We start from the raw sequence: 20,425 nt of genomic DNA, 5'->3' as shown, positions 1-20,425 counted from the left end.
TATTTTTATAGCAAGTAGCCACATGGAGATTTTTAAAAATGTTATATTTTACACAGTGCTGAATTTTAATATGCAAGGAGGTGGGAGTCAGTTTTTTTTAAAGTTCTGTTTTATGTATTCATATATAATTTTGGTAGTGGTTGAAGGCTATGTGCTGATGGAGGGAAGGTTAAAGAGGGAGTCTTGCTATTAGTATCATTTTTGTAGTCATCTATAATTGTCATTTTTTTCACCCACCCCCAACAAAATACTTTAGAAATGGCATGATTATTTTATGTAAAACTGTACATGAAGCAGTCTTCCCATGTACTTTCTTTACCCAAGTGCATATTATGATGATTATGAATGATCTTGAGAAATCATTTTTGTTGCAATTTCAATGTTTCATGTCTTTTTGAGTATTTTTGTTCAGAATTTGCTAATTGCATCTGTAAGCAGTACTACCCTAGAGAATTGCTGCACTTGGCACTGTGACGAAGCTGAGTTACTATGCACTGTTAAAATTATATGATTGCTACACCTGTTTAAATTGACTGTCTCTACTGATAACTCAGCTCCCTCAGACAATCAGACTTGGCAGCTCCACCAAGCAAGTTGTTCTTATGTCATCATCAGCATTCACTGTATCTAAGCAAAAATATTCTAAAAGTCATTTTAAAATGAATACACTTCTTTGTGACTGATTTGTTAAAGGATGAGTATAGATGTCAAGATTGTCTTCTAAAGCAAAATATTTGCATACTGAAACATACTTGTAAAGTGATCTCTGAAAAAATTATTCACTGGTTATTAATGTGCCATGAAAAACATCCTCATGGAGGGAAAGGGTAAATTTGCTTATGGTATAACCAAGCATAAATACTGACGAAAGATATTAAGGAATGATTGGCCTCTTTTCTCGTGCCTAGTTATAAATTTTATTTTTGTGTTATGACACTTTCCTTAAATCTTGAGTCGCTCTTGCAGCAAGTGTACAAACCACGTAATTGCAGTTGGTACTTAAATATTTTTTAAATCAACTGGCAGTATGAATCATTGGCTAAACTATTGATCTGTTTTCCAGAAACGTCGCCGCCCAACTCTTGGCCTACAGCTGGATGATAAACGCAGGGAAATGTTAAAAAGGCACCCTCTGTCTGTTTTTCTAGACCTGAAATACAAAGGTAAGAACTGACTCCACCCTTCATCAAAAATAACATTACTGACAACAAGGCCTGCACTCCCTTTATATTATTCAAAGTCACAGAAACCAATTGTGCAAATACCAATGGCAAAATAGGTTATGTAAAATCAAAATTACCATTTTGTCTTTAGATGTGCTATCTCCATAGCTTTCTAGTGTGCTGTTATCTTCAAACAGAAATTTGTGTGTGTGTGTGTTTATTGCTAAGTGTAGGACTACATCAAAGCTTCATGTACTGGATAAATGCTGTGCTCAAAATTACTTGTAGCATCAGATCACACCTTTTTCAAACATTTGGATTCCTCTGGTATTGTAATGAAATTGGCACAATATGCAACAAATCATAAATTTAAAAAACTTTGTAGGTTTTCCATTATTTGTGGATACTGTAATTTTTTGTACATTAACGTCTTAATGTATGCCTGATTATTGCCTAATGCTGGAATTGAAATCTTCAGTGAAATGTCAATTATTAGTGAACAAATGTGGTGTTGGACGTTTTCAGATGGTAATATTACAACCCTGCTTGTGTTCCAAAATATTTTTCTAAGCATTCCTGGTTTCCCCAAGTGTGTGCTGAAACACACATTGATCAGGTTTATAGTTTGTTTTTGATCTTCAGTTATTTTCCTCTTTTGGCAGATGGCAGTGTCCTTCACCTCTACTTCTTCTATTTGATGAACCTCAATATAATGACTGTCAAGACTAAAGTGACCACAGCTACTGAAATGTCCATAGCTATCAGTGCCGGGTAAGGGCTGAGGAGAGTGAAACCTAAATACTGTACCTGCGTTGACTTAAGTGGGCTTGGTTACAGCATTGGCTTGCAAAAATGTCCAGAGCTGAGTGGGAGGAGTGCCAGCTCCCAGTGACATCAATGAGCTGAGCCTGGCTGGTCTATAATTAGCAGTACTCTGGAATACTACAGACCTACCTGCCTTAGATATCAGAATACTGAGTTTGTCACAGAGGATCAACTCAGCTCCAATCTCCTGTTGTCAGGCATGTTATCTTGGAACTAACTTGACCTTGAAAGAGATCCCACTTACTGCCCCCTTGAGGACAATAGTCACTGATTGATCATTAAATAAGTATGGGTTTGAGCATTTACTGGACAGCTGGCAGGAACTTGTCCCAAGCAGCATGGTGACCAACACAATTCTTAAAATGTGAGGGCACTGCCACCATCGTTCTGATTTAATTTTAATAGGCTCTCACGATACATGGGAATATCTGTCTTGCCTTGGATCTATGTCCTAATTGTAAAGAAAATGATGGCCCAGAATTTGCTGGGAAAATAATGGTGAGTTCATGGCGCTCGACCATTATTAGTGCATTAAAAAAACAGCAATTTGTGGTGAGGAAGCGATACTCCATGAGTTGTGAATCACCACAAATTGCTGGTCAATATGCGACGCTCCGCCGTTAGCCGCGCAAAAACTGGATCTCGTCATCAGTCTCCCCATGAGTTTCAGGAAGTTGCTGGATTTGCGCCGTACCTCCGAATTAAACTCGCCACAGAAAATTAGAAATAGTATTTAACAATGTAAGGACCTTTTTAATGGCTAGATTTATGTTCCTGCAATGCCACTCAATCTCTGAGGCCCAGAAAGGGAACAATTGGAACTGTGGAGTCTCACTCCTTGGTTAGTAAATTGTCCCTAGAGGTTTTAAAAGTTAAAATTTCTGCATTTTTATTCTTACTTTTACTTTCTGTCTCTTTTTTCTCTCTCTTTTAATCCAGTTTTTATTTCCCTCTTTATTTCTCTTTCTGTATCTAATTTGACTCTAATTCACCCTATTCCCTTTCCCGTTGCTCCTCTGTTTCTTTCTCTAACCTTAATTTTCATTGGTTAAGGAAATAGACTGTTGGTCCCATTATTCACCGTGGTCACAGATGGCCTCGCCATTATCAATTAACACATCCAGCAGTTTGCGGCGCAAAAAAATTTCAAGCTGAAGGGCACGCTGCGAGATACCCCACTCCAGTAAATTCTGGGCCAATATTTTAGATAAAGATTTTGATTACTGTTCACATCTAATATGCAATTTTCGTGATAGTTTCACTCTCATGTGTATTTTCTTAAAATCTTTTACAAATGCAGAGATCTATTGTCTCCAGCCTCATTACTGAGTTGTCTGTACCCTGGCGACCACGGCAAGAAGACTCCAAATCCTGCTAATCAGTATCAGTTTGATAAAGTTGGGTAAGTGCTTTCTTTCATTATCTTTCCCAGCCATAAGCTACAGTACATCAATTAAAACAGCATCTCAATATCACAAATTTGTTGGAGATGTGTAATATTCAAGTGTTCTTTTTTCTGAATTATTGTGCTTGGTGACTGTATTTGTGATGCTGAGCAGGATTCATTCAGTGTTCAACCACAGCATCCCAAGTGCACTCAGCAAGTATAGTATGCAGCCTGCACCCTGAGCATGATCACAGCTCCACGCTGGGGGCAGTTTGTACTATGAATGCTTGTTTTAAGAAATTAATTGAGGCCACCCAAACTTATAAAGAACTTGATGCAAATTGGTCAAATTCACTGACAATACACAACTAATGGGCAGTCGAGTCTGATGAGACAAGGAGTTACAAAATTAGCTAGATAACATCTAAGTTGGTGAATTAGTAATAGATGAAATTCAATTCAAATAAATGTAAGATGCTGTACATTGGAAGAAAAAATAGGCAACAGAAGCAATCTGATGAGCTAGTGTGAAGTTGAAAGCTCCATACTTGGCACTTAATATATTCACTGTTTGGCAGCAATCTGTAGAGCAAGTTGAATGCTTATATTGGTAAATCAGTTATGTATGAGTTGGAGGATGTCGTGGCAAGACTATACAGTGCTCTGGTGCAAATGTGGCTGAGAACTATCTCCAGTTTTGATCACCACAGCACGATGCTTGGACGGAATACAGAGACGGCCCCCCCCCCCCCCACGGTCTCCGACTCCCCACGATCTGCAGCCTCCCCACGATCTGCAACCACCCCACCCCCAAGATCTCCAACACCTCCCCACGATCTCCAACCACCCCCCCCCCCCGCCCCCACCATGACTGAGCCCGTGATGACCGCCCCCTCCCCTTCCCCATGACCGCCCCCTCTCCCCCCAATCTAAGACTTAACTGCTGGCATCCGCTTCCTGGCTGCTCTCCCGTCCGACTGACGGCTAACCTGTAAATCTGGCTGGCCTGACGGGCGAGAAACCTAGAGGAAAAAAATGAAAGATGTCCTTACGTCAAAATCGTATGGACGTCCGGGAAACCCATGCTTCCAAGTTTCCCGTCAGGAATTCCCCGCCCTCTTCTTGGCTCCCCGTTAAAATATACCCCAATACCTCGATATATTGATTTTTAAAACTGTTTTTATTTTTCCTAGAATCTTAACTTTCAGTGACTACATTGGCGAGCTGGGACACCCTTATGTTTGGGTTCAAAAGCTTGGAGGACTGCATTTTCCAAAGGATCAGCCACATGTGAGTCATTGGAATTTAGAGAGGTGCTCTTTAAAATGTTAGTGGCGTTAAGTGAGCAACATTCCAAGATTTTACTTGGGTTAAGTTAAAACACAGTGTAGTACACATGGTGGGGATTTATTTTGGTGTGAGAGGGAAGAGAGACCAAGTAGAAAGACCATGTTCTATCTAACGATATAATTATTGTGGAGATTTTTTTTCTTTGGATTCACTATTAGGAAACAGTAAATAACCTGTGTTCTATCATTGACTATAATTTGCCTATCTGCCAATGAGGAATTTTACATTAAAACTATTTTAGTAGTGTCCAGTGGGGTGTTGTACCAGCTCTCTTAGATAATAAGTAAAGACTGGGACATCACCTCTGCATTGAGGTACAATGGATCTTGGCTTTTGACTTTTTACTGTTTGATATGGGACATTAATTATAGGGATCTCCACAACACAATGAGCAGAATGCATGACTGCTAAATGAGGGAGGGCTGTATAATTATTAGTGATCAAGGTTTATTTGCCAACATAAATTATATGCAAGCAGATATTCTCAGGATGACTTGTGTGATTGAAACTTTGTAGTAAAGTAAGCACACTACTGTGAAATTGTCTGAATAGTAAAATTTCCATTTCTTATCCAGCAAATTATTTTGTTGTAGTAATTCAATTATATATAGTACCATTCTTATTTATTTATTCCTGGGATGTGGTAATTGGTTGGGAGGTGGAAATTAGAGTAGGGATAAAGGGAATGTGCCCAAACTGGAGGGATATGGCATGTAGTGTGTCCCAGGGATCTGTAGTGAGGCCTCAGCTTTTCATCATATATATCAATGACTTGCATCAAGGAATAGAGAGTTGTATATTCATGTTTGCAGACAACACCTAGTTAGGAGGCATAGTAAGTTATGTAGATGGGAGCGTGAAGTCGCAATGGGACATAGACAGGTTAAGTAAGTGTGCAAAACTTCGGCAGTTAAAGTTAAAATCTGGAGCAGTGTGAGGTTTGGACTCGAGAAAGACAAATCATATTTCCTTAATGGGGAGAGACTCGGAACAATGGAGGAGCAAAGGGATTTGGGTGTCTATGTACACAAATCACTAAGAGCTAGTACCTGAAGTACAGGTACAAAAGGTAATCAAAAAGGCTAATGGAATGGTAGCCTTTATCTCAAGGGGACTGGAATACAAAGGGGAGGAAATTATGCTTCAGCTGTACAGTGCCTTGGTCAGAGATGCCATCTGGAGTACTGTGTTCAGTTTTGGGCGTAGCACCTCAGGAAGTATATATTGTCCTTGGAGGGGGTACAAATTAGATTCACCAGAATGATACAAGGGCTTAAAAGATTAAATTATGAAGACAGGTTACATAAACTTGACTTGTATTCCCTTGAGTTTAGAAGGTTGAGGGGTGATCTAATTGAGGTGTTTAAAATAATGATGGGATTCGATAGGGTAGATACAGAGAAACTATTTCCTCTGGTGGGGAATCCAGAACAAAAGGGCACAATCTTAATATCAGAGCTAGGCCACTTAGGAGTGTAATCAGGAAGTACTTTTACGTAGAATTATATAGAATGTACAACACAGAAACAGGCCATTCAGCCCAACAGGCCCATGCCAGTGTTTATGCTCCACTCAAGCCAGTGTCACACAAGAGTAGTGGAAATCAGGAATTCTCTTCCCCAAAATGCTGTGGATGCTGGATCAATTGAAATTTTCAACACTGAGATCGATAGATTTTTCGTAAGGAAGGGTATCAAGGGATATGAAGCAAAGGCGGGTAAATGGAGTTGCGGTCTCGCCATGATCTGATTAAAAGGTGCAAAAGACTCAAGGGCTGAATGGCCTACTGGCCCTATGTTACTATATTTGCCACTGGCAGGGCAGTATTTATTGCCCATCCCTAGTTGTCCTGAGGGCATTAACAGGGACTGGTCACATGTAAGCCGGAAGTTATAGCAGGTTTCCTTCCCTGAAGGACATTAGTAAACCAGTTGGGTTTTTTTGGCAATCTGGCAGTTTTCTGTGTGACTACTGTTATGTTGCCATTATAAATTTGTGAATGTTGAAAATTATTCTGCAAAAGTAGGTTTTTGGAATATATTGCATGATTGTTGTGCATTAAGTTTTTGTAAACTTTTTTATTTCCACTCTTGCAACAGAAATTTGTGGTGGCTGACAATTCTTTGAGTGCCAGTCACATGGAAACTACAATAAAACTGCTGCGTGTGAGGTTACAGTCCCGACTGGCTCTGCAGAAGCAGTTTGCTTCTCTTGGTGAGTGTCAGTATATGGTTTCCTTTTTCAAGCTTCTAATCTAAAATGAGGTCTTTGTACTGATCAGGTAGAGTGGTGCCACAGCAGAGGGGGATGAAAGTTGTCATTATGTAGAGTTCTCTACCTTTTCCTTTTTGGGTAGAAATTCTGTGTCTTTTTTCCCCCCGGTTTTCTGACTGCACATGTCCTGCAGTCTAACCGGGAGGGTGTCCTGCTCACAGACCTCTGGTAGTGCTACTCCGGGACAACCTGTAAGAGACATGTGAAACCCAGGGGATTATTTTCTCCATTGTTCCTTGTTTGTTTTTTTGAGTTGTATTATTCTGTTGCTTCTGTTCAGCACTTCACGGTTGCATGTATTAGACCAGCAACTCCAGCAGTATGAGGGATCAAACCTATGTCCCGGCTACTGTGGCATGATTCATTGGTGTTCCGGTGCATTGCACTGCTGTGCCAAGGTCACAGTAGTCTACCCTTATCTATTGATGTGCCTCTGGACGGAGCAGTGGACTCATCTGAATTATCAGCCATGAAATGCACCAACTGACAATGATCATACTTAATTCTAGCCTGGTGTTCACCATTAGTAATTAGTCCAGTGAAGATCACTTGATGTGCTTGTCTAACAATTGTCCATTTTGGTCCCCAGCATGAAAGTAAGATAAACAAGATTGCCTCTATGGCACCCTCTGGAGGCATGTTTTATGCATAGCTCTCCATTCTGACAGGCAATATCCCTGATCTGTCTACAGATTTCCTCTTCCATTTCCCTCCCACAATTAGGTCTTCACTTGTTCTATTTGTATTTTCCATTTACTCACCCATGTGCTGTGTTTTCTTAGCTGGGACTCAAGTATTCACATTCCATTTCCTACTACTGTCTTCTCTGGACTTGTTCTGCTTCATTCAGCGTACAGTCCTTTTTTTTTCCTTCCCTGTTAATCCCAGGCCATGCAACATTTGCAGTCAAGCAAACTGCTCTGGACCTTCAGTAGTGCCTCTCTAAACTAGCTTCAAGAAAGTGCATGCACAACAGCAGCAAAGCAGTTGTTTTCCCTGGGATATTTCTGTTGCATGACTTAAAAATAATATTCCTAGGGAGTGTGATATTTGTAATATAAAAAAATTAATGCTTTCAATTTCAGTAAACTTTTAAGAATTCAAAGAGTTTCTGCATGCTGAAAATGTCCAGTGAAGGAGATCAAAACAGTTTTATCTAGCTGGGAAATGTGAATGTGATGGTGTTGCGAATTACATGAGAGTCACAAAACCATCAATGCTTAGTGTCTGAATTGTTGTGTTTATTACAGGGAGTCAAGGAGATTCCAATTACCTGCACAGCCAAGAGGAATTGTCTGGGTAGTAATTGTATTTTTGATTTCCTGATAAATTAGGAATCTTGTTAACGGATCTCGGTGGGTGTGGGACGAAGGGTAATGGCACAAGGTGGGTCATGTTACTTTCACACGTCCCATGTCCACTGAGAACTTTTGTTATGAACTGTTTTCAATGGGAAAACTAACTGCAGAACAGTGAAACGGGGCTGGAGCTGATTGTGGAATCATTTACTACTGTTCCAAATTGACAGGCTCCTAGCTGTAGAAGGTGATGGAAAAGATTTGAAAATCTTTTGTGCCCATACTTCAGTTTTTACGTTTTGAATGTTAAGATTAATAATCTGAAATGCATTGATACTGTTTTCCTACTGGAATACAAATATCCAAAAGTCAACTGAACACTGTATGTTGATGCTTATTGAGGATTTTGAGAAAATCTGAAAACTGTTAATATATTTGTGTTTGCCTGGTTTTATTTTATTTCATAAATTTATTGTGATTCAGAGGCAAGATTTTGCTATTTTGGATATTCAAGTGCTGATAAATTATTGCTCTTTTACAGAACACAGTATTGTGCCAATATCCAGTGAATGTCAGCATCTTTTCCCAGTGAAGATTATATCTAGATTGATCAAATGGAATGCAGTTTCATATGAAGACTATGTGGTATGTGTGCGTTTTGTATCTACATTATTTCCACCATTTCTTCCCCTTAATGTTCCTACTGTTTCTCTCATGGCAGCAAGTACTGCTTTAGCTATGGGGGTGAGTGTTCTTGGTTATAGACACCACTGAGGACAATGCTCTTCCCTCAGAGTTACTAGGTCCTCAGTTGTAATATTCATACTTCATTATGATCTGTCACATTGATTTTCTTGCTTTTTTCAAAGGCTGGTGACTGAGGACCTCCTAACAGCAGAGGCAGAGGTCTAGGAACAAAACTCCTATTCATCTCTTTAAGTGTGGTGAAGGCAGGGTCTAAAGGCCAAGGGAGAAAATAGCCTGATGTAACAGTGGTACAAAAACGTCTGGTTTATACTGTAGTTTTCAACACATCAATTTTTTATCTTGTATTCAATCTATGTTTTCACATTCATGTTGTGAGTGCTTCTGCACAACTCAATCCAGCTGTACCTCTTTTCATTGTTACTGTTCAAACAATTTAAGAAATCAAGTTGTATATAAGTACTGTATGTAGTCTTACTGAACCTGTTCTTCTGAGGTTAGAAGCTGAAGAATTAATCTCTTGATTCCTCTCTTAGGCTTTGCCTTTTACCAAGCACATCATAGAAGCAGACGTGGCTCAAGAGACTGATCTCTTCTTTTCAGCTTTGATAGAAAGAGGAACAGGTAGGAACCAAGTTCCTGTAAAACCGGTTCTAAGCCTTCATTGTGGTCACATAATGACGGTTACACTTTTGACCAAATACACACTGAACATTCTTGCAGTATAGTTTTATATAAATGTAAAAGTCATGATTTAGATAATCTGGTATAATTTGGATATCAGTTCATTCCCAATAACTGCTTTAGAATTCCAAAATAAACTGTTTATGGGGCATGTCGTAATGATAGTGTCCCTTTGCAATGATAACCTCACAATTGCTTCACGGTTTTAAATGAAACTTCGCCCCTACATTGAACTATACCACAACATTTAATTGAGACCGTAATACATGCTAAGAAATACAGCTGCTGTAGTGAAGTTAGATCCATAGTTTAATATGGAATCCAAAGTGGTTTGTAAATAAGTGTTTTTTTTTCAGTCCTGAATCTGGGCCAAAAAATCAGGTGAAATGCAAGCAAATATGTGCTTTTTTGAGTCAAAAATAAATCAGAAAGCTTTAGGTTTAATCAAACAAACAATCTTGGAGGGAATAAAATGCTTAGTCATAAATACAGCTATCGTTACAAAGTATGATGCTAAAAGGAGCTAACGCGCATCCTCGGTGACTCCTCCGTACTCCAAATAATTTATACTTTAATCTATTTCACTCTTGCCGTACAGAATTTATCTTGCCATAAAGCAGGACTTGATTTAGTAAACCATCAGAAACTCTTATTTCTTCACAAATCATTCTTACAAAGAGTGATTGACACATTACAGATATTTTCATTGTGTAAGATCAAATATATTGTATGTTTAGCATTGCCAAATTTTTGTACTTCCTGTCATTATTTCATTGTAAACAAATATGTTGCTTTAGCCTGGATAAACTCCAGCCTGTGTTTAATATCTAACAACTTGAGAAATATTTGGTAGCATATAGTAAAAATACTGCTAATCAAGATTGCTGCAAATCAAGTCCTTATTAATGCTCAGGTTACTCACCTCTGCTAAAACCAGATTATCAGAAAGTTACAGCTTCTGGTTCATAAGGGGTAAGGGCTAATACAGTGACCACTGTTAAAATATTGAGAGAAAATGGTTCTATTAAAAACCCCAAATTGTAACAGACTATAATTGTATCACTAGCACTATAAAGTGCAAGAGTAATGGATTGCAAGTTACAGTGAATAGTGAGTTTGTCTTTGATTAAAGCGACTTCTGTACATAATGTAAATGTTAATTTTTTACACTTAGCTAAGCTCCATGTGGCTATAGTGTTGAATCCTGGTTATTCTACCATCCCCCCTGTCTTCAGCGTCTGTTTAAATTGGAAAGGAGAAAAATCAAGCCGTAATGATGATAACCTAAAGGTAATGTGTTAAACCACTAACTGTTATTTTACTAGTCTTAATAGCATACATTATATGGAGTTCACATTTTCAATATAACTTTCATCTGTCACCTGAATACTGTCCCATATAAAATCTCAATGTGTATTTTCTTTATTTTTACTGTATTTTCCCAATGTTCCTGAAATCAGTTGACGTTTTGTTCTGATGCTGCTTCACACTTGACTTAATTGAACTTCTAAAGCTTTTATTTATAAGTTTATGTAATTTAAATGATCCATGTTGGTACCATTCTACAATGTCATTGCACGTTTTCAAAACTGCATATCATTCAATGGTCAAGAACTACGTGAATTTGCACCACATACAGTTATCTGGAAAATATTTTTAATATGAATATGCAGTAATTTAGTTATCAGAGTAGTCCAACTATCTATAATTAAACGTCTTGTGTCTACTTTGCGTTTATTATGTCACATCTCTAAAGCGTCATGCATTTGTGGGGCAAAAAAGAACATGATATGTTCACATAGCCATTATCTGTTAAGTTTGCAGATTAGTTCAAATTTAGTTAATTTGAACCAATCAAAAGCAATTCCATTTACCAAACAGGAAGCAAAGATTGTCAATCACCCAAGTGATGAACCTAAAACTAAGCAATCAAATTGCTCATTTTTTAAAAACTATTGTTCACAAACCAGCAAGTACCACGTGACTAGCAATCAAACCACTCAAAATATTTTGGTCCAATTTTTTTTGACAACCATGTTGCTTTTCAAGCCACTGAATCATATAAAATTTATATCACATAAATAATTTTTCAAGAAATCACTGACCTGAGCCATGAATGTGCCTATTTTATCTTAGAAATCTTTATAACAATATTTATTTGCAGAGGCCTAACCCTTTGGGACTGGAGTTCTACTAAGTTCCCAGTGCTGGCAGTGTTTAGCTGAAGTTTCCTGCTGATATTTCCTAGGCTCCAAGCATGCAACCCTCAGCTGGCTGCCTATGAAAATTAGGAAGCTGTCAATTATGTGGCTGGAAGTTTATGCATCTTGACTTTATTTTTGAAATAAAGTCGTGGGGAACAAAGATAACCCTCCGGCTTCTTTCGCCACTACCAACTATCTCCTTAAATCCCTTTCCCCTACCCCCTCCTCTCTCACCCTAACAACAAGTACAATTTGCTCGTGGACTTCTTTGTCACTAAGATTGAGATCATCCATTCAGGTGCCTCTGCCATATTTCCCTCCCTTTCCCTTGCCCACCAAGCCAAAGCTACCCCCAACCCTAGCCCTGATCCCTTATCTTACTCTAGCTTCTCTCTTATCTCCTCTTATGTCCTCTCCAAACTCATCTTGTCCATGAGATACACCTCCTTGCTTCCTTGATCCCATTTCCACTAAACTTCTGACCACCCAACTTCGTTCCCAACCCCCGTGTTAGCTGGTACTGTAAATGGTTCTCTCCTCGGTTACTGTCCGCGTCCCTTTCAAAACCACCCTCATCACCACCCCCCTCAAACTACCACTCCATCTCCAACCTCCCTTTCCTCTCCAAGTCCTTGAACATGTTGCTTCCCAAATCCAATCCTTCCCGCAGCTCCATGTTTGAATCTTTCTGATCAGGTTTCTGCCCCTGCCACAGCACCGAAACAACCCTAATCATAGCCACAAATGACATCCTCTGTGACTGATCGTGGTACATTTTCCTATTCGTCCTCCTCGGCCTGCCTGGAGCCTTTGACACAATCAACCAATCCGTCCTCCTTCAACGCCTCTCCTCCATTGTTCATCTCAGTGGGATTTCATTTTTTACTTATCCAATCGCAGCTAGAGCATCTCCTGAAATGGTTTCTCTACCCGCCCCGCCCCTTGGCCACATCATCTGAAGACATGGGGTCAGCTGACGACACTTATCTCTACTTCTTCTCCACCACCTCTCTCGACCGCTTCACTGCCTCTCTGCTGACCCCCGCATTTGGAAGACCAAAGCCCCGCCACAAACTCTATACCCATACCACAAATTCCATCCCTCTCCCTGGCCGCCGTCACAGTTTGAACCAGACTATTCACAAACTCGGCATCGTATTCAACCTGAGCTGAGCTTCTGACCCCATATCCTCTCCATCACAAAGACCCACCTACTTCCGTCTCCATAACATCGTCTGATTCCTCCCCTGCATCAGCCCATCTGCTGCTGAAACCCTCATCCATGCCTTTGTCACCTCAAGATTTAACTATTCCAATCCTCTTCTGGCCAACCTCCCATCCTCCACTCTCTCTAAACCTCAGCTCATCCCAAATTCTGCTGCTCGTATCCTATCCCGCATCAGGTCCCACTCACCCATCACCCCTTTGCTCACCGAACTACATTGCCTCCCAGTCCTTCAACACCTCGCTTTTAAAACTCGCATCCTTGTGTGCAAATCCATCAATGGCCTCGCCCCTCCATATCTCTAACATCCTCTAACCCTACAACTCGTCGGAACTCTTCGGTCCTCCGACTCCGGCCTTCTTATGCATCCACACCCCTCCCTTCGTCCCACCATTGGCGGCCGCGCCTTCAGCCATCTTGCCCCCACACCCAGCAATTCCCTCCCTTAAACCCCTTTGCCTCTCCACTTCCCTTTCCTCCTTTGACCTTTAAACCCACCTTTTTGACCAAGACTTTGGTCGTTCTTCGGTGTCCATTTTGTGTCTGATTACTCCAATGTGAAGTGCTTGGGGAGGTTTTTCGATGTAAAAGGCGCTATATAAATGCAAGTTGCTGTTGAAACATACAGAAAAAGAACAGAGAGAAAATGTGTGAGAGACATAGAATGCCTCAAAGAAAGACAAACCGCGAGAGGCATACAGAAAGGGAGGGAGAGAAATAAAGACAGTGAGAGCAGCAGAAAGAATTAGAATATGGGGGTAAGTAGAGAGTGTGATTCCGGAAGACAAAATATTTTTCCAATTGTTGTCCATGAACAACACCAAAGGAAATCAATTGTGTTTTACATATATATGAATACATTGTGTGCTTCATGGTATATTGTTCCTGTTATTATAAAACAGCATATCCTCCAACTTACTGTGAGCAGCAGCAGGGAAATCTAATATTTTGTTCTATTTATCCTTGCAGCTTTCAAAGCATACTCCTTTCTTCAAAAATGCAAATTTTTTGAAATCTCTATTGCCAGATATTATGAAAGAAAACACGTAGAACAATGCAGTTAAGTTTTGATACAGAAACATTACTACAGCGTTCAGAGTGGATTCTGCGGACAGGACAATTCCCTGAAACTAAAATGCAGCGTCATCATTAAAATTTATGGCAACTGCACGTTTCTGAAAGCAAACTCTGCTGTTGATGAATGGCTAGGGGGAAGAAACTAATTTAGATCTTCACTTTTACCCAAAAGCAGATGTCAAATGGTAGATAGATCCAGACTCGAGTATTTTTGGTGCTTGAGCTAAACTTTAGAGGCCCAAAACTCCATTATGAGCATGGCATGGCCATCTTTTTAGCCATTGTCACGATGAAAATACAAGCAAATTTTTGAAGCCTTTGTTAAATTGTTCTAAGATTTATATATTTTGTTTAGTCATGCTATGATTTAGTTTGCCTGATAGTTGCAGTCAAATATGCTGCAATTGTTAATCAGTTGTACACAATTAATCAATATTACATATTAGCAGGGATGAGGTTGTTGCTGAGAGCTTGAGATTGAGCAAGGAAGGAGACGAGGTGATTCATGCCAGCAGCTGGTAGTGGGGGACTAGTGTCATGGGGGAGTGCGTACAAGTGGCTGCAGTGTTAGAAAATTCATGTGAAGAGTTGTGTGGAGCAGGGTCAGATGATGGGGCCTTACTTTCCAGGTGCTTTTTCCACATATATTTCTGTGGGATGGGGAGAAGGAAGGATTGCACCACTGTTGAGTTGCACATTTTCCTAGTGAGCCAGTAATACAATGCAAGGGACACTGCTGGCAGCAGATGCCGTAGGCATGGGGTGGGGGTGATAATGAGGCCAGTCACAGCAGTAAAAACAGGAAGTGATGCAAATACACGGTATTCTCAGCATCTAAAGAGAAAAAAACATTTTGGGTGTAGACCCTTCATCAGAACTAGAAACTGGCCCTTGTAAGATAACCATTTCAAGAAGATTTACTGAATGGGATGAATTAAAGCAGTGTGCCTTGCCCAGTGTGAAATGTTCATACATGTATTAATGATCACTATCTCAACTATAATATGATTCTATCTAAACTGGGAGGTGGGGGGTTGACTGTGTTCACTTTGACCATTTGTGTATGGATTGTTTCTTTCAGGCTATAGAAGGTGAAGTTAATGTATGTTTCAAGGAGTTGCTGGGTCCCAAACCAGGCCATCAGCTGCTGACCAATCAGATCCAGCGTTTATGCATGTGTCTGGATGTGTATCTGGAAACAGAGACTCATGATAACAGTGTGGAGGGGCCTAAGGAATTCCCACGAGAGAAGATGTGTCTGCGCCTTGTTAGGTAATTTGTTTGAAAATATCCTACATAAAAGAATATCCTCCGTCAGATGTTCAGCTAGCACATCAGTTTAGGACATGTCGTGAAAAAAAGTTCCGCATCAATTTTCTCCTCTCCACTTGTGAAGGCATTGACTCCTACTTAGAGCACAATATTAAGAGTGCTTATCAGCCTCTGGTACCACATCCAAGTGGCCAATATTTATGTGTGAACTCAAATCACGACTGTCAAAGCCAAGATTAATCCTGTCCTCACCTGCACTCACACGTACACACTTCCAGCAGCAGTCACTGAATAACAATCAGGAGCAGGAAACCTAGCTGATTTTTGCCTCCTTATCCCAGAATTGCTCAGGGCAGTTCTAGCCTCTGACTACTACCCCAACTGAGATTAACTCACTCGGCACAGACTGAGGATTGATTCTGGACCCTTCCTAGTCTGTATAGCTCATCAAATCACTGTGTAAACTTGTTAAGCATGGATTAATTCTGATGCAAGAACAAGTCAGCATTGCAGTAGCTTGCAAAGCAACATTTAAATAATAATGTCAATTTTTCATATTTTTGCAGAAATTTTGCACATTTTTGTTACATTTGGTGTAAATAACTTTTTCTGTGTTTTGCAGTAGTATATTTGTTTTACATTATGTGTCATAGCTTGTGATAGTTAATGTGCTGCATTGTATTTATGCAAAATGTGCAGTACCAAACCTGAGCTGTATCAGGGCCTTCAGGAAAAACTAACCTGTTTACTAATTAGGTAAATGCACCATGTGTGGTACTAAACTATGCAGACTTGAAGGACCTAGATTTGATTTCCAATCAAGTTTAGCTAATCCCAGTTGGGGAAACAGTTAGGCTCATTTGGCCTCAGCCCCCTCGGCTAGGGCAGGGAACGTGTGTTTCCATTCCTAATCGCTAACCATTGACCTCCGCTGCAAAGTACATGGGGACAGGCTTTGCTGTGATGTTCTCCACAGTTGAATAATCTGCTGGTATTTGTTGTCTAAGCTCATATAAGAAAAAATATGGCCACTTGAATGAGGCCCCAGAGGACTGTTGCAGCCCATGGACCTTCAGAAAAAAGGGGGGGGGGAAGATTGGAGAGGGAACAAAAAAGGCTTCAGGAATACCAAAAGCATTTAATCAAGTTAGAGAAGAAGTGCTGTTATGTGCAAGTATTGAATTAAGTTTAACTTAACCATTTTACTTTAAACTGAATCTCGTTTTGTCAGTTGCTGAAGTCCCAAGTACTCTGAAATCCTTATATTTTGACCCTTTCCTTCTTCCCCCTTCAGAGGTCCTAATCGAATCAAGCCTTTCAAATACAATCATCCACAGGGATTCTTCACACATCGGTGACTCAGCAGTAATTGAATGAAGCTGCTGCATGCGGCAGCCTAGTGCAGCTATTAACTGTATGATGGACCTTTCACTGCAATTTGGATTAGAATTTAGAATTGGATTAGAATTACAACCATCAGTATTACAGCTCTGAGGTTTGTGCATTGGGGTAAATAAAATTAATGAAACCATATTTTGTTGCAGGATCTGTTTTTTGACTCCCAAGATTGAATATGTTTGCAACTTAATTTTAATATGAGCTATTTTTGAAGATACGTTAGCATTTGTTGTACAATATCTGTTTCAATTGTCATTGAAACTGAATTAAAGTCAGCATGTTTGAGTCTAAATTTCAAATGACCATTTTGAGCTGCTGATTTTTTAATGTGTACTTTTATCATTGAAGAGTAAAGATCTGTACAGCATTGAATTTCACATTTTTGTCACATGACTAGCAACAAACTAATTAGCCTTTATTGTCTTGTAATTCAGAGCAGAAGAGTTATCTCATTAAAATGATTACATTCCCCACAACTATTGCGAGTGTAGTGAGAAAATTATTTTAATAGTGCACTTTGACTTAAAGCATTCTCACTTGTTTCAAAACGATACAGTTAAACTCTGAACAGAATTAAAGCTCATATGAAATGCTGCCTACGTTGTAAAACGACAATTTTATGGAATAAAATCACTGATTGGAATCACACACTCCATGGATTTAAAATCTGCATTTGAAGACTGAGAACTACTTCATTTAAGAAAAGACAAAAAATGTCTTCAGGAAGCTGTAATCAATAATGTAGCTTCATTTCCAATGTGGATACAGGTTAATTTTTATTTGAATGATTTGGGAATCACAGATAAATACAGATGAGCGAGGCCATTTTCCCATCTAGTTTATCTTCCCGTAGAAGCTTATATTCCTTCCATCGCAGAATCTGCCTCTTGAATGATTCCAGTTTTTGCCTTCACTACCCTACCTAGAAGATCATCCTAGGTGTTAATTACTGCAGGAAGAACTGCTTCCTGGCATCAGTCCTGAACTTGTCTTTTACCACTTTATACCTATGCCTTTTGTTCATATTGATCTTTTCCATTGCATTTAGTATTTTGTAGGTCACTTCTCATTATGGTTCTTTCCAAAATTGAAAAGTCTTTAAGTTTTTCTAACCTTTCCTGAACACACTTTTGACACTAGCAATCAACTTCATGGCTTCCCCTGCACCACTTCTAACAATTAAATGTTTCCATTGTGCCTCGGTGACCAGAACTGAACACAGTAATGAAAGTACAAATAAAAAGAAAGAAACTGAAAGTCTGAAATAAAAACAAGAAATACTGGAAATATACAGCAGGTCTATGGGCATCTGAAGAGAAAAGACAAGTTGCCATTGTGGATGTAGAACCTTTGTCAGAATGGCTGAAAGAAACAAACAAATTGCACTTGTATAGCACCTTTCACATCCTCAGGACATCCCAACAAAAGATCATGGAATAGCTAAGTATGGTAGTGAAAAGATGTATAAGAAAACAAATCCAAAATGGAGGTGAATGGGAGAAAAGGACAAAATGGGGGAGATAGCTAATGTCTGAAGTTGCAAAAGTCAGAATTGAAACAGCCACAAGAAGGTCATGATCTTTTTTCTCTTTCTCTCCCCCTACACCCACAGTTTTAGTCATCGCTATAAAGAGACATATTTATCTTTGAACTGTCATATCAGCCATTGTCATTCTCCCCTCTGAATAGAACACCACATCAGGTTTCTACAATGAGCCATCTGTTGTCTGCAAAACGAGCACCTTCCATCCATAACCTATAACCTGTCTTTTAAGGATTTTGCTTTGACATTTTATTCTGATGCACCCTATGAACAGGCAACCACCAGAAATCTGTGATACTGTTTCTAATGCTATCCCACATCTTTAAATTTTCATAGTGTGTGGTCTATCATGGGTATTGTATGGGCAGGGTAAATATTGGCCTTAAGGAGCAATGCCTTAATGAATTAGGAATGTTTTAAACCGGCATTAAAACCTAATCAACTGTGCAAAATTGTATTGTTCAGGAAGCCATAGGCTCGGCGAAATCATTTCATCCATTTATACTGTTTGAACCTCCTCCAATTTTGATGTATGTCTTCTCATAAGTAACGTCATCAGTATAAGCTTCCATAGCTCTCAATTCTCCCAGATTTCTAAGTATTATGATGTCTTCATTCCCAGCCCCTCTACCTGAAAGATTGTTTCATTACATCTGTTAACTTTTCTAAATCTGTAAGTTTCCAAATAATGGCAGTGGGAATTTAGGTCTCTAGCTTAGGCAGATATAAGTGTTGAGTATCTTTCAACCCCTTTCCTAACTAGTCCAATACCATTCATTGAGGACAATTTTACAACACCAAGTTATAGTCCAGCAATTTTATTTTAAATTCACAAGCTTTCGGAGGCTTCCTCCTTCGTCAGGTGAACAATGTGAAAATGAAATCGCATTTATAATTCACAGAACAATGCTTGGTGAGTACAGACAGTTTTTTCAACTGCCCGTTGCCAAGGCAATCAGTGTGCAGACAGACAGGTGTTACCTGCCAGGTCTCTCAGAATATACAAATCACCAAAAAAAAGAACAACAAACAAAAAAAAAGCAGAGAAACAAACAAAAAAAAACAAACAAAAAAATCCACCGACCTTCGGGTAAGCATACTCGAGACACACGACAACGCAAAATCGTCGAGCAGAAATTGATAGCCAAGTTCCGCACCCATGAGGACGGCCTCAACCGGGATCTTGGGTTCATGTCACGCTACACGTTACCCCACCAGCGAACAAATGTTATCTGTTTTTAATATAACGGGTCAGTTGCTGTCTTTTCTATGTTTCTACCTCTCTATCTCTGTTTTTTTTTTGTTTGTTGTTCTTTTTTTTTGGTGATTTGTATATTCTGTGAGACCTGGCAGGTAACACCTGTCTGTCTGCACACTGATTGCCTTGGCAACGGGCAGTTGAAAAAACTGTCTGTACTCACCAAGCATTGTTCTGTGAATTATAAATGCGATTTCATTTCGAGGATTTCATTTTCACATGTTCACCTGACGAAGGAGGAAGCCTCCGAAAGCTTGTGAATTTAAAATAAAATTGCTGGACTATAACTTGGTGTTGTAAAATTGTTTACAATTGTCAACCCCAGTCCATCACCGGCATCTCCACATCATTCATTGAGGAAACATATCGCCCTTTTTTCTTGTCTTATTTTGTAGCACCTTAGACTTCGCTCTATTGAAATTCATCCACCATAATTCTGACCACTTGCAAATTTTTTATAAATCCCGCATCATTGCATTTATTGCCCCTACCAGTTTAGTTTTATTTACAAATCTGATCAACTTTCATTGTGTTTCGGAATCCAGGTTGTTTATTTAAATTAGAAACAGTATTGATCCCTATGCAATTTCACTCAGTATATCTCCCCAGTCCGACATCACTCCCCTAGCTTGTACCTGCTGCTTCATCCCTTAGTCATTCCTTTTCCACCTCCAAGTCTTAGCTAGGAAACTCACTGCCTTAAGCTTTCATGTAAAACTTTATCAAAGGCTTTCTAGATGTACTATATTATAGAACTTAGCA

The 20,425-nt window shown here is 39.4% G+C and overlaps 1 protein-coding gene across 3 annotated transcripts in view; it reads left to right on the top strand.

Moving 5' to 3' along the window:
• Positions 1 to 16,997, top strand: part of thoc5 (THO complex 5) — a 35,347-nt gene extending 18,350 nt beyond the window's left edge. For 2 of the 3 annotated variants that reach the window (XM_068005916.1, XM_068005914.1), the window contains 10 exons: positions 1,064 to 1,163; positions 1,826 to 1,934; positions 3,289 to 3,390; positions 4,569 to 4,665; positions 6,825 to 6,939; positions 8,839 to 8,942; positions 9,539 to 9,626; positions 10,861 to 10,976; positions 15,274 to 15,464; positions 16,759 to 16,997. In XM_068005916.1, the coding sequence (XP_067862017.1) occupies positions 1,064 to 1,163; positions 1,826 to 1,934; positions 3,289 to 3,390; positions 4,569 to 4,665; positions 6,825 to 6,939; positions 8,839 to 8,942; positions 9,539 to 9,626; positions 10,861 to 10,976; positions 15,274 to 15,464; positions 16,759 to 16,822 (1,086 nt within the window). In that variant the 3' untranslated portion in view covers positions 16,823 to 16,997. Of the gene's footprint in view, positions 1 to 1,063; positions 1,164 to 1,825; positions 1,935 to 3,288; positions 3,391 to 4,568; positions 4,666 to 6,824; positions 6,940 to 8,838; positions 8,943 to 9,166; positions 9,293 to 9,538; positions 9,627 to 10,860; positions 10,977 to 15,273; positions 15,465 to 16,758 lie in introns of those variants that run through there. The other variant, XR_010967210.1, reaches the window with a different exon arrangement.
• Positions 16,998 to 20,425: the final 3,428 nt, after the last annotated feature.

Source organism: Heptranchias perlo, chromosome 25 (assembly GCF_035084215.1).
Source record: "Heptranchias perlo isolate sHepPer1 chromosome 25, sHepPer1.hap1, whole genome shotgun sequence".
Taxonomy (NCBI): Eukaryota; Metazoa; Chordata; class Chondrichthyes; order Hexanchiformes; family Hexanchidae; genus Heptranchias; species Heptranchias perlo.
This window is presented reverse-complemented; position numbering and strand designations above follow the sequence as displayed.